The 13,557-nt window shown below is 48.2% G+C and overlaps 1 protein-coding gene across 1 annotated transcript in view; it reads left to right on the forward strand.

The window, feature by feature from the left end:
* Positions 1–656: 656 nt before the first annotated feature.
* The window catches only part of LOC142588591 (putative multidrug resistance-associated protein lethal(2)03659), a 35,896-nt gene continuing 22,995 nt past the window's right edge, over positions 657–13,557 (forward strand). The window contains exon 1 of the mRNA XM_075700427.1: positions 657–794. Coding sequence (XP_075556542.1) covers positions 657–794 — 138 coding nt within the window. The remainder of the gene's footprint in view (positions 795–13,557) is intronic.

A 13,557-nucleotide genomic window follows, 5' to 3' on the forward strand; every position in this document is an offset into this window, starting at 1 on the left:
CGAAACTATCTGCTTGAGGAGTCCAGAAAACAAAGAAGCTGATACAGAGGCAGACACAGCGAAAGAGAAAGCGATGCCATGAAATTAAGAAAAAAGGATATGGAACTTTTCGGTTTTTGTCTAGCGTGGCATGATTTCTATTTGGTTGTGGGGGAAATATGTAACCAAGTGACAAAACCACAGGCTCAGCGAAATAACTTGGAGCAGTGGCATGGGAGCATTGACACCTTCGTTCGGGGTGACCACACTGCTGAGACGTCCGTGCTCCACCGTATAGGGAAGTCGTCGGGGCAAAGCTCCTTGTCATTGTCATCATCGTCGTCTTCAACGTCATCGTCTTCCGCCCCGCGATACTCGAGCGGGCCTGCCGGACGCCCGTCGTCAACAGCAAAGGCTCCATATGGGTGCTCCTTGTCAGGGAGGCACAGCAGTGGGGTGAAACAACTAAAACGCAACAACCACACGCATTTGCTCCACACACGGGTGGAGCAAATGCCACTTCCACGACAGCCTGAAGCCATGGCCGCCCGCAATAGCTCGCCAGGCCTTGAAAAGGAATTACCTTCACCCTAGCAGCCACCACCTTTAACCCCTGGAACGCTAGGAATGCTGTCTGGGCCAGGGCCAGGGCAGGCCAGTAACATAACACCCGACGCATGCACCAGCAGCACGACAGCAGTGGTGGCTATGACGGCTTCCACTGCGGTACCTACTCCCATCAGGAAGACACCTGCCAGCAATGGTTCCACCACGAGCACAGCAAAGTGCTCATGGTGCCGACGGCTTTGCCGACGGCAAAGTTCGCTCATGCAAAGTGCGAACTTCTAGTGGCAACACGCTGCGGAGACCGGCACAGATGCTGTACCACCTAGAACCTGCTGGACAAGCCCCGTCTTGAAAAGAAACAAGCACACGCTAATTGTTCGGCCGGAAGCTGGTAAATATTATGCTCCGAAAAAGAAGAGAAGAAGACGAAGTGAAAAACGAGCGTGGAGCCGAGCGCGCACCTAAATTTTTGTAGTTGTTTTTACAACCGTCGAATAAAGAAGACGTTCTCTACTTCGGCTCCGCTTCCAGGTTTTCAACAATAAGACCATTCGTCTGCGGGGGGTGGGCAGTTGGACTCCTGTGTCTTGCCTAACTGTATTGCAGAATGGCTCGGGTGAGCTCTGCTGTAAAGCCATCTCTCTGTTGGCGGTGAGAATTTCATGGGCACCATGTCGCAACAGGATGTTCTCGACGAACAATTTCGCCACTTCGGCTGCAGTACGTTCGGCAGAATTTCGTTTCAGCGAAGCGGGTGAGGTAGCGTGTCGCCACGACGATCCACTTGTTTCCAAATGTTGACACTGGAAAGGGTCCCAACAAATCCTTCCCGATCTGCTGAAACGGTCGGCAAGGTGGCTCGATCGGCTGTAGTAATCCCGCTGGCCTCGTTGGCGGCCTCTTGCGTCGTTGGAAGTCATGGTAAGTCTTGACGTAATGGGCGACGTCGGCGGTCAGGCGTGGCCAGTAATACTTCTCTAGTATTCTTGCAAGTGTATGGGAAAAGCCGAGGTGCCAGGCAGTCTGATTGTGGATCAAAGCATGCAGGACGTATGACAGGGGTGCTCCAGGCCAACGAGGAGGTAGTTTGCACGGGCTGGGGAAACGTTCTTCTCTACCAGGACGTCATTTCGCAAGAAGAACGCAGACAATCCGCGCCTCAATATTCTACGGACCAAGTCGGTCTTGCCTTCCAAGAACTCAGCAAGGCTTCTTAACTCTGGGTCTCTTCCCTGCTCTTCGGCAAAGTCGTCAGTTCTTACTGTTTCTAAAAAGGCGTCGTCGTCTTGGTCGTCTGTGGTCAGTGGGCCCACGGAAGCGCGATACAGCCAGTCAGCACCAGAATTTTTTCGTCCGGACTTGTAAATTACAGATATGCCATATTCTTGCAATCTGATGCTCCACCGTGCCAGGCGACCCGAAAGGTCCTTTAAGGTGATTGGCCAACACACGGCGTGATCGGTCGCATATGACTCTGAAAGATCTGCCATATAGGTAAAGGAGGAATTTATCTCTAGCCAATACGAAGGCTAGGCATTCCTTTTCGGTTGTAGAATAATTCCCTTACGCCTTTCACTGCGACCGGCTAGCGAAAGTTTTCACCCGTTCACATTCATCTTTCCTGTGGACTAGGACGGAGCCGAGGCCTAGGCTACTGGTGTCGGTGTGGATGTCCGTATCGGCGTCTTCGTCGAAATTGCGCAAATGCCAGTGGGGGACAGCATGCGTCGTTTGACTTCTTCAAATGCGTCGCCCTGCGCTGTTTCCCAATTGAACTGGACATCACATTTAGATGTGTCCGCGGCGCAGGGATGCGTAAAACGTCCTTGACAAAGCGCGTATAGTAGGCGCACATGCCAAGGAATCCACTCACTGCCTTCTTGTCGACGTGCTGCTGGAACTTCGCGATGACAGCCACCTTCTGCGAGACGGAGTGGGCTCCAGACTTCCTGATAACGTGTCCAGGAACAGTAGCTCTTCGTACGCTAAGTGGCACTTTCGCAGTTTGAAGGTTAGTCCGGAAGATTTCATTGCCTTTAGTACCGTTACAGGGCGTCTCAAATGCTCGCCGAAACTTGTGAAAAAAATCGACGACGTCATCCAAGTCAACAAGACACGTCTGCCACTTCAATCCTGCTAACACCATGTCCATCACGCGCTAGAACCTTGCAGGTGCCGAACACAGTCCGAATGGCATCACCTTCAACTCATAAGGCCGTCTGACGGGATGACCCTGTCTTTTCGTGATCCTGCTCGTCGATTTCTGTTTGTAAGTCGTCAGTCTTGAGACACATCGAGAAGAAGTATTTAACGCTGCAGAGCCGATTCAATGCGTCGTCTACCCATGGCAGGGAGTATACGTCTTTGTTCGTAATCTTGTTCAATCGACAATAAGCGACGAAGAACCGTAGGGTTCGGTCCTTTTTCTTTACCAAGGCTACGCGAGATTCCCACGGGATTTTTGACGGCTGGATGATGTGGTCGCGCAGCATTCCGTCAACTTGTTGCCTTATAGCTTCACTTGCTCGCGTTGAAACTCGGTATGGACTCTACCGGAGTGGTCGAGCACACTTTTCGGTTATTATTCGTTGTTTTGCAACTCGTCTTTTTCGAATCCAGGATGACGTCGAGAAGCAGTATTTGTGTCGTCGAAGACTGCTGAGCTGTTGCTGCTTACTCATGGGGAGACTTGGATTTATGTCGAAATCTGATTCGGGAACTGTGGTCGTCGAGGTAGATGCCGCAGAATCTCAGAGGAAAAACACATTGATGTTTCTAAAATTTCCTCGATGTATGCAATTGTCGTGCCGTTGTTGACGTGCTTGAACTCCTGGCTTAAGTTGGTTAGACTCACTTTCGCCTTCCATGCAGTCGAGCCATCCCTCTTTGACGCAAATTTCATGATCGAGCAGTAGACGTTGATCGCCCTCAATGAGGCGTTCAATGTCTCCCGGTGTTTCGGTGCCGACGGAAATAATGATGGAGCGAGGCGGGATGCTTATTTTATTCTTGAGCGCACTCAAGGGGCCCTGTAACGTAAAGCTATTCCAATATGTTTTTATTCCAATCTCCTGACGTCAATTTTACGTAACCGCCCACGCAAGCATCGGGTGTTCAACTGCAGGTTTGCCTGAACCGACAAATCAAATACTCTCCTCGTTCATAGGAGGTCACTTTTGTTTGCTTGAAGAACCAATAACGTTGCCTACACTTAGCTACATGCCTTATCTGAGTGGATCTGACAAGAGGCGAGGAGCACGCTCAAGTTGAGAGGGATTTGATAGGGCCGAGTGACTGCACTGAAAATCGATAATCGGTTGAAGAGGGTGGTGCCAGCGTCTGCGATTGGTCCACTTTCCCTTCCTTAGCTTGTGGGGGCTGGTCGACAGTCGCGGCGGCATACAACGGAAACTTATTCATGACTCTAAAACGGATCCTGTGAAATCAAGAATTGGCAGAACGAGGTCGTAAACGTGCCCAAAGTGCTCGAAAACGTTACACGGCCATGCAAAAAGGTTTATTATGCGTCAATAAACCTATGCTCTCCGGCAGGTGCCAGTAGCCAGTGCCTGAGTGATCGGCGGCAGCATACTTTTGTTCCTTTCGGAACGGGGCAGCCTGACCCTATTCAGAGGAAAATTCAGTTTTGTTCGGCATATTAACGCATCTTCAACGCGAACACGCCACTTTTACGCGTTGAGTTCTTGCGGTTTTGTGGCGTCTCATTACAGGCAGTTGAAGTTAGTGCAGCCGGAAAGCTTTTGACCAATAGCTAAGGGTTAATGTAGAAAAGCCGTCGAATGAGGAATAACTATTTTTCTTTTGTTAGGTCAAATCGTACATAATCGGTGTCTACAATTCATATCAGATTAGCTGCTGTGGTGTTCTTCGTGACGTCGCGTAACAGACAAGTGAAGGGGGGGTGGTCTAAAAAAGTTTTTCATCAACCCCAGAGGGCTGATTGCAGAATTGGAATAGAAAAGCTTGGAAGAGCTTTACGTTATATCACCCAAGGCGTCGTCGCTACGAAAGCTATCCAGCGATATCGCTTGTTCTTCCGATAGGGTTATCGACTTCAACTTCATGTCTACAATTGCGCCGTGTTGGCTCAGAAAGTCCATGCCGAGAATGACGTCTCTTGAACACTGGTGAAGGATAATGAAGGTGGCAGGGTAAGTCCTGTCATTAACGGTAATTCTTGTGGTGCACATTCCAGTCGGCGTTATTCGGTGTCCTCCAGGGGTACGAATTTGAAGGCCGTCCCTGCAGTCTTAACCTTCTTCAACTGTACCGTGACGGGTCCACTCATCAAGGAGGAGTAGGCTCGTGTTTCCACTAAGGCAGTGACTGTGTGGCCAACGAGAAGCATGTCGAGATCAGTGGTTCTTTGTCTTGCGTTGCAGTTAGGTCTTGGCGTTGGATGCGTCTGCGTCATGTTTTTATTTATTTATTTATTTATTTATTTATTTATTTATTTATTTATTTATTTATTTATTTCAGATACTGTCAATCCCAGCGGGATTTTTACAGGTTGGGCATATATTATACACTCAAAAATAGCGATAAAAACAGGTTTACATGATTTCAACAATATTTGCAATCGACACGAAGCAGATATACACATATGGTAGGAAATAAAACAAGGGAACATTTCATTTGGCAAAAGGGGGTGAAATTACATAGGCAAATACAATGCTCATACAGATTTCATTTTATACAATGACTTGAGTGGTGTTATTTCCGGCTAACGTAATCTAATATTGCACAACAGCTCTTCTACAAGGGTTATAAATTTCGGCAACGACGTGTTAGTCGTTATGAAGGGGTCCAGGCTATTCGATTCTCTTATTGCAAGAGGAAAGAACGAATATCTAAAACAGTCAGTGCGAAATGCATATTCTTTAAGTGTTAATGAATGCTTATGGCGGGAAGGTCTGGTGTCAGCTAGGGATATATACAACGAAGTATTTATTCGTAATGCATTGTGTATCAATTGGAACAATCATTTTAGTCTTGCTAGCTTGGCGCGGTTGCGCAGAGTAGGAATACCGGCTTGTTTTAGCAGTTGGGTAGGTGAATCGCTATTCTTGTATTTGTTAAAGATGAATCTAATTGCCTTTCGCTGCGCTCCTTCTAGTTTGTTAATAAGCTGTTGCGTATAAGGAAACCAAATTGTGTTACCATATTCGAGAACTGGGCGAATAAATGCGTTGTATGATAGCAGTTTAATTTCCGGTGGCGCAGCTCGAAGTCTTCTTCTGAGGAAGAACAGCCGTTTTAAAGCAGATGGTATGATACTGTTAATATGAGATTCCCATCTTAGGTCATGTGAAATGATCAAGCCAAGATATTTAAGCTCATAAACTCGGGTGAGCGGTATATTATTGATTGTGTATTCGAAGTCTGACCTATGTTTTTTGCGGGTTATAGATAAAAAGGCAGTTTTTTTAATGTTCAGCTCCATCTGCCACTTTTTACACCACTTCACTACATTGTGAAGGGCGATGTTTAAATCAACGTGGTCATTCATAGAGTTAATTTCATTATAAAGAATGCAGTCGTCGGCAAAAAGCTTCATTTTAACGCCGATGTTAGAGGGTCGTCAACGTCGCGTCGTCAGGTCGTCTTTCGTCGGCACTTTCTTGACTTTCAGCCTTTGTCGAAATGGCGTCGTCTCGTTGGTCTATCATCGAAAAAGCCTTTTCGGCGTCTTCATCAGTGGTGGAGGACCTTCGTCAGTTCGACGAACAGCAACCTCACCTCCATCGGTTGCGGATTTTACTTTTCTGGATATGGGCTTGCAGACCGGCCCCGGGTTGGGCAAGTGTACGGTCGGCGTTGCGGGGACAGGTGGTGATGGGGAACGGGATGGTCGTCGAGGACTCAATGAGTGGCGTCGAGGTAATCGGCGATGTCACGTGGGCGTTCACCTTGCTGTGGGCGCGGTACGTTGATGGCGAACCCTCGAAGTCCTATCTCGCGTTAAGACCATAGGCGGCCGATGTGGCTGGCTTCACCGCAATGATAGCAAAGCAAACGGCGGTCGCGGGCGCACCAAACGTCACTTTTCCTGGAAATGCGGCGCCGCGAGATTGGTGGGCGTGCTGGCGGCGGCGGTGGTGGAGGATGGAACTGTGGCATTACAGGGTCCTGGCGCTGGCGCGGAGGGGGAACGTGGCGGCGGGCTACGGTGGCGTACGTCATTGCTTCCTGCTGAGGCTGCGCCCATTGAGGTACTGCGAGTGATTGTTTGAGCTCATCGCGTTGACGTCGGCAATCAAAGCCGCTTGATGCTGTGATGAAGGGAATAACTTCTGAAGCTACTCCCGCACGACCGCTCTGGTAGCCTCGCGCAGGTCGCCGGTGGACAGTGACTGAAATCCGTTGACTTTGTTGAGTTCGTGTGGCGGTTGAATTGCCGGCTCCGCATTTCCAGTATCTTCTCGATATTGATGGCCTCACAACGAAACTCGTCGATGGTCTTCCGTGGGCTTTTTACCATTCCGGTGCAAAGTTTCTCCTTCGCATCACGCTGAGTGGGCGGATCTTCTTCTGCTTGGACATTGCCGAGTTAGCGTGGCGGAATGGATGCTTCATTCCTTCTGTAAATATGGCAATATTGTCCTTTGGTAGCGGCACTCGGGCTTTCAATAGAACTTCAACACTTTTTTCCCGACAACATTTGTGAAGGTCCTCAGGAAGTTACTACGAAACAAGTGCCACGTTGTAAGGGTGGACTCCCGATTCTAGAACCATGTCCTCGCACCATCTTGTGAGGAGAAGTATACATGGCGCAGCTTATCCTCAGAGGTCCCGTAGTTGAAGGCTGAAATCGTTTCAAAAGTCTCGAGCCAGATTTCTGGAAAATCCGCCGAAGCTCCACGAAAGGTAGGTTGCCCCCTCGGTTGCCGAAGCACGACGGGGGACGCTGAAGCTGCCATTGTTGTTGACTTGGGGATGTTTTTTCTAGTCGGCTCGGGTAGAATACCGTGCTCCGTGGGCAAGTTCTATATCTGCGACTTGCTCGATGTTCTCGGGCAACGCTGGTGCTCTCATCTGGCTCCCCTCGGGCTTCGGGCTTGGATCGCGGCTTCGCGGGGGCGTTCGATACATGTACGCACCCAGCACCTCCATCAGATGTCACGTAGCCCTGACGGTGAAGAAAGCAGTAAAACTGTGAATGACAACACTAGCGTTTTATTGGACGAACTTCTGCCCTCAAGAACCAGCTAAACTCAAGGGATCACAATAGCAGCCAACAAAGTCGGCGATCATCAAAATTTGATCTGCAGTCAGGAGCATCCAGTTTTAGACATCAGTCATCGAAGCTTCCAGAGTAATCGGGGGTGCCCACGTGCCTTCCAGAAAGTTCTACACAATTGGTGTTGCACACGCTATCAGATTACACAAGCTTCTGTGACAACAGACAGCGGATAGAACCATCGATAACATTCGAAAAACTTCTTATACATGCAAGTGCATCCTGCGTTGTGCGTTAATATTTGTTAGGCGGTGAAAAGCGGTAATCGGTAAAGATAAAGAACACGTGTCACTATTGACTTGTGAAGACCTGGATTGTACACTCACAGGGCACGTCGGTCCTAATTCGTCCCATATAAAGAAACAATAAATCTTCATTACACCGTGTTGGTGAAGTGGCGCACTGACCAGGACAAGATGGAGAGGCACAAGAATGCACGACACTCACTGCATTTAGGGTAGGATTGCAAACCATGATAGATATGATGCCGATCTTTGACTCCCGAGTGTGAATGGTCATGTGATTTTGAAAGTGATTTTAATCATGCATTGCATATGTTGGAAGTCTGAGCGCTGGCAGGCATACAAATATGAAGCATTTGTTCAGAAATAAAGTACTTGCGAAAAAGGGAGCAATTGTCATGTATTCTACTCTCACTCCACGTTGTCATGGTCAGTGAGCTGCTTCACCAACACGCTATGAGGATTTGTCACCAAGTGGACCAACTTTCCAGATAATGAACTATAAATCAGCATTTTAAGCAAGGACGAGAGTTTCACTGAGAAATGCACCTGCGTAAAAATGTGGTTGTGCAGATCGTGAACCGGTGACGGAGGCGTGGACATTCATGTGTTCATGTGGCTTATTCATGCAACTAATCTCTCAGTTGAGCTGAATGAACAACTGCACGCACGTATGTCTGCGACAAGCAAATCATTGCTAGTACTCCTATAAAGTACGCTTACCGATAATTAGCACCTTCAAGTACGGCTGCGGCAAACCATGCACAAGAATGCAGGAAATGAGATGCGTCGGACGCCTAGTGCCCTTTCTCAACATGCGACAGCTCAGCGCTGCCTAATTGCAGTGGGCTGCAGATAAAGAAAATTAAATCTCTCGAAACAAGACACATGTAAACATTTTGGTTTGGCTTACTTCTGAAAAAAGTTAGGTATGAGAGCGCCTTTTAGAGGTTTGAAGTGGTAAAATGATCAAGGTTCATAAGTACGTTACTAAATTGCAATGTGAATGAAATTTTATAACCGATCAGTGGCGTAGAAGCGAGCTAGTACAGTAATTAAACTTGTTAAGATGCTTCGACATACCTACTTCTCCAATATTGAGATACAATGCTAAGGCCGAAGGTCTACCCTTTTAGTTCAGCGAGAGAGCCACCCACTATTACTGCTCCGAGTAGCGATCATGAGCACGTATCATCATCGTCATCATCGTCAGCCTCGTTACGCCCACTGCAGGGCAAACGATTCTCCCTTACTTTTCCATATACCCCGCTTATGTACTAATTGTGGCCATGTCGTCCCTGCAAACTTCTTAATCTCATCCGCCCACCTAACTTTCTGCTGCCCCCTGCAACGCTTCCCTTTCCTTGGAATCCAGGAATGACCTTCGGTTATCTTCCCTCCTCATTACTTGTACTGTCCATGCCCATTTCTTCTTCTTGATTTCAACTAAGATGTTATTAACTCGCGTTTGTTCCCTCACCCAGTCTGCTCTTATCCCTTAACGTTTCACCCATCATTGTTCTTTCCATAGCTCGTTGCGTCGTCCTCAATTTAAGTAGAACCTTTTCGTAAGCCTCCAGGTTTCTGTCCCGCACGTGAGTACTGGTAAGACACAACGGTTATACACTTTTCTCTTGAGGGATAATCGCAACCTGCTGCTCATGATCTGAGAATGCCTGCCAAACGCACCCCAGCCCATTCTTTTTCGTCTCATTATATCAGTCTCATGATCCGGATCCGCGGTCACTACCTGCCCCAAGTAGATGTATTCCCTTATCACTTACAGTGCCTCGCTACCTATCGTAAACTGTTGTTCTCTTCCGAGGCTGTTAAACATTACTTGAGTTTTCTGCAGATTAATTTTGAGACCCATCCTTCTGCTTTGCCTCTCCAGGTCAGTGAGCATGTATTGCAGTTGGTCCCCTGAGTTACTAAGCAAGGCAATATCATCAGCAAATCGCAAGTTACTAAGATATTCCCCATTAACTCTTATCCCCAATTCTTCCCAATGCGGGTCTCTGAATACCTCCTGTAAACACGCTGTGGAAACCATTGTGGAGATCGTATCTCCCTGTCTGACACCTTTCTTTATTGGAATTTTGTTGCGTTCTTTATGGAGGACTACGGTGGCTGTGGAGCCGCTATAGATATCTTTCAGTAGTTTTACATATGGCTCTTCTACACCCCGATTCCGTAATGCCTCCATGACTGCTGAGGTTCGGACAGAATCAAATGCGTTCTCGTAATCAATGAAATCAATATCTAAGGGTTAGTTATATTCCGCACATTTCTCTATCACCTGACTGATAGTGTGAATATGGTTGACATGGATGATTGATAGTGTGAATTCCTTTATTTTACCAGCTATATTCTTATTAATCAGGAATCCGACTCCTAGTTCTCGTCTCTCCGCTAAGCCCCGGTAGCACAGGAGGCGCCCGCTTTTTAGCACTGTATATGCTTCATTTGTCCTCCTAACTTCACTGAGTCCTATTATATGCCATTTACCGCCCTCTAATTCCTCCAATAGCACTCCTAGACTCGCCTCACTAGATAACGTTCTAGCGTTAAACGTTGCCAGGTTCAGATTCCAATTGCGGCTGGTCCGGATCCAGGAATTCTTAGCACCCTTTGCTGTGCCGCAGTTCTGACCGCCGCCGTGGTCAGGTGCTTCGCAGCTGCTGGCGACATGAGTACGTATATTGGACGCAAAATCGTAATGAACCGTAGTTCTTCCGGACGAGCAATACAGGCGACGATCAAGAGCTTGATATGTGCCGGATAACTTTGCGTATGAGGATGTCGGCCACATTTTCCTCGATGACGTTCCGCTCCACAGACGACACGCGGTATGGTCGGAGGTGTGCAGTGAAGCTGCCATCGGTTGAAATGAGATGCACTGCGACGAATATGCGGCCGAGAAGCTACCAGTGGGCGTCAAATAAAGGTCTGTGTTTCTGAAACAGCGCTAAATGTTCTTCCTTTTGCGCGACATTGAGATAGCCGTATTTAGTGGCTGTTAAAGCTGCCGTACTATCATCATCAGGAGGTAAAGGCAAATGTGTTTCCATGCGAAGAGAAACAAGTGCAAAAGGTTCGGTGTCCGTAAGGCAAGGAACAGCCGGTGCCTTGGGCATCGCGACTGGCGAAGAAGTTGGATTAAATGCCATGACTAGCTCACTTCTGACATGAAAGCTCACAAGGCCAGGAGCGACGGAGAGGCCGTGAGAGCTGTGGCGACGGAATGGTACAAGGAAAACATCATTAACGTTGGTATCCGAAGTCAAGCTTAGAATTGCCTCATGGCCAGGTGGAATTATGCAATCGGCAGCTGTGGCGAAACGCAACCTGTGTGCGGCGAATTCAGACGAACATTCAGTGTCGCTCAGATGAATTACACGTTGACGGCAAGATATCAAATCTGATGCCGGCAAGAGAAAATCCAATCCTAAAATTTCTTCGTGAGTGCTGGATAACAAGATGAAACACTGAATGTGATGACGTATGCCTTCACTGAAAAAGCGTGCTGTGCAAAGTTCAAAGGGCTTATCAGTAACAGCATTAGCACAACGAAGGGGCGGTCCATTACAGGATGAGTTGACTTTTCGCTAACAAGAACACAAATCGACACTAATCACTGAAACCGAAGCGACTGTGTCAACCAAGGCTTCCCTCTGCACAGTTTAAACACTCACCAACAGCATATTAGACAGGCGTTCTTCATGGTATCGGTGTAGTCCGAAAGGTGGCGCTTTCCCTACTGAAGTCGCCCTATCTAGTTTTCTGAGTCAGGAGATGAAGTGACTGGACTAAGAGGAAACGAGAAGCGTCGCATTGGCGAAGAAGAACGACCACGTGCGTAATGGAAACCTCCGTTTGTGTCGACGTTGTCCGGAGATGGTAAGTGACGTCCATAACGTTGGTAAGAGCGGCGCTGTTGTTCTCCTGGGATAGAAAGGACATCCTGCTCAAAATCTTTATAACTACGTTGTTCTTCGTGTTGGCGGCGTCGGCAAAACCTTGAGATGTGGCCACGGATGCCGCAGTGATAGCAGACCGGTCGGGGTGGGCGCCATGTGTTTCCGTATGGCTGAGCTAGTACATTTACTGAGGAGAAAGTGTGCCGTAGGTGGCGGGGCATGCTGGAGAGATAGTGCCACAGCAGCAACCTGAGCCTAAGTGGGCGTTGGTAGGGGCAGATGGCTTGGGTCTTGCGCTCACGCAACTGAAGCTAGACCTTCCCTTACGATGTTAAGTAGGTCGCCTCCAGACGATGCTGTATGTGCGTTGAAAGGCCACGCAAAAAGGTGTGCCTGCATTCCTCGCGAATGATGCTATGGATGAGTGCACGCAGCTGGTTTTCCTTGGTTGGCCTGTGATCAGACGCGTCAGGCTGCAAGTGGATCGAGGGAAGTTCATTGAGGCGCTGTCACATAGCGATAATGTCGACTAAAGTGGTGGGGTTCTTCACGACAAGGGCTTTAAACGCTATGGCACGAATCCCTTTGAGTAAATGGCATACGGGATTATTCTCCGCCATGTAGCTGTTTACACGGCTGCAAAGGGTGAGGGAGTGTTCTGTCTTTGAAGTGTACGACTCGCCGGTGAGCTTAACGCACTCGACAAGTTTCTTTCTCGCGACTTCAAAGCAGACAGTGGGGATGGGAAAAATCTGTCGCATCTGCTGTTTCAAATAGGTACAGTGTACGGACTGCCGTTCATTATTGAGAAACCAAGTCTTCTCGACGTTGGTTAGAGAGAGGGCTACATGAATGAGCTGCACTCACGCGGTCGTAATTTTCGCACTAGTCGTCAACATCGCCGCCGTGGAGACCAACGAATATCTAGGAATCCTTGTGAGTGCCAGTAACATACCAAGAAAGGGTTCCCGTAGGAGCAGGCATAGTGGAGGCGGTTGTGTTGGTCTGCTGATCTTGCAACATCGCCGATAGCAGTTGATACAAGCGCTGACCTGAGCGGAGCTACAGAGATGTACTCGAGGGGAAGCTCGATAGAGAAGACTACGGAGCCGGAAAGCGACCTCCACCACTTGAGAGACAACGACTTAGCCGCAAGTCCTCCCTTTTATTTCTGCGAGCCAGCCACCCACTATATTACTGCCCCAAGTGGCAGCGATGGGTATGTCCAGACGAAGAACATGAAATGCGGAGACAGCGCTCACAATATCAGTAATTCGCATTGAAATCTATTTTTCATAGATATTTGATTTTTGAACTGCTTTGCTCATTCCGTTACGCAAGACCTAGCGCACGATCAGCAAGAGGACGCCAGGCATCTCGTGCGTCTTTTCCGCCAGGAAAATAATATGTGATCAAAGCACTCTACATCGCTCTATAATGTAAGAAATGGTCAACTGAGATTTCCGAGTGGTTTTGACGTTTTGATGTCCGTATATCAGTCGCCATGAGCACTTCGTTCTTTGCTCATGCAGTTGCACTAGACTAGTGAAAGGGTCGAGTTTCTTTTCATTACAGACGTAAAGGCTGT

This window comes from Dermacentor variabilis, chromosome 7 (assembly GCF_050947875.1).
Source record: "Dermacentor variabilis isolate Ectoservices chromosome 7, ASM5094787v1, whole genome shotgun sequence".
Taxonomy (NCBI): domain Eukaryota; kingdom Metazoa; phylum Arthropoda; class Arachnida; order Ixodida; family Ixodidae; genus Dermacentor; species Dermacentor variabilis.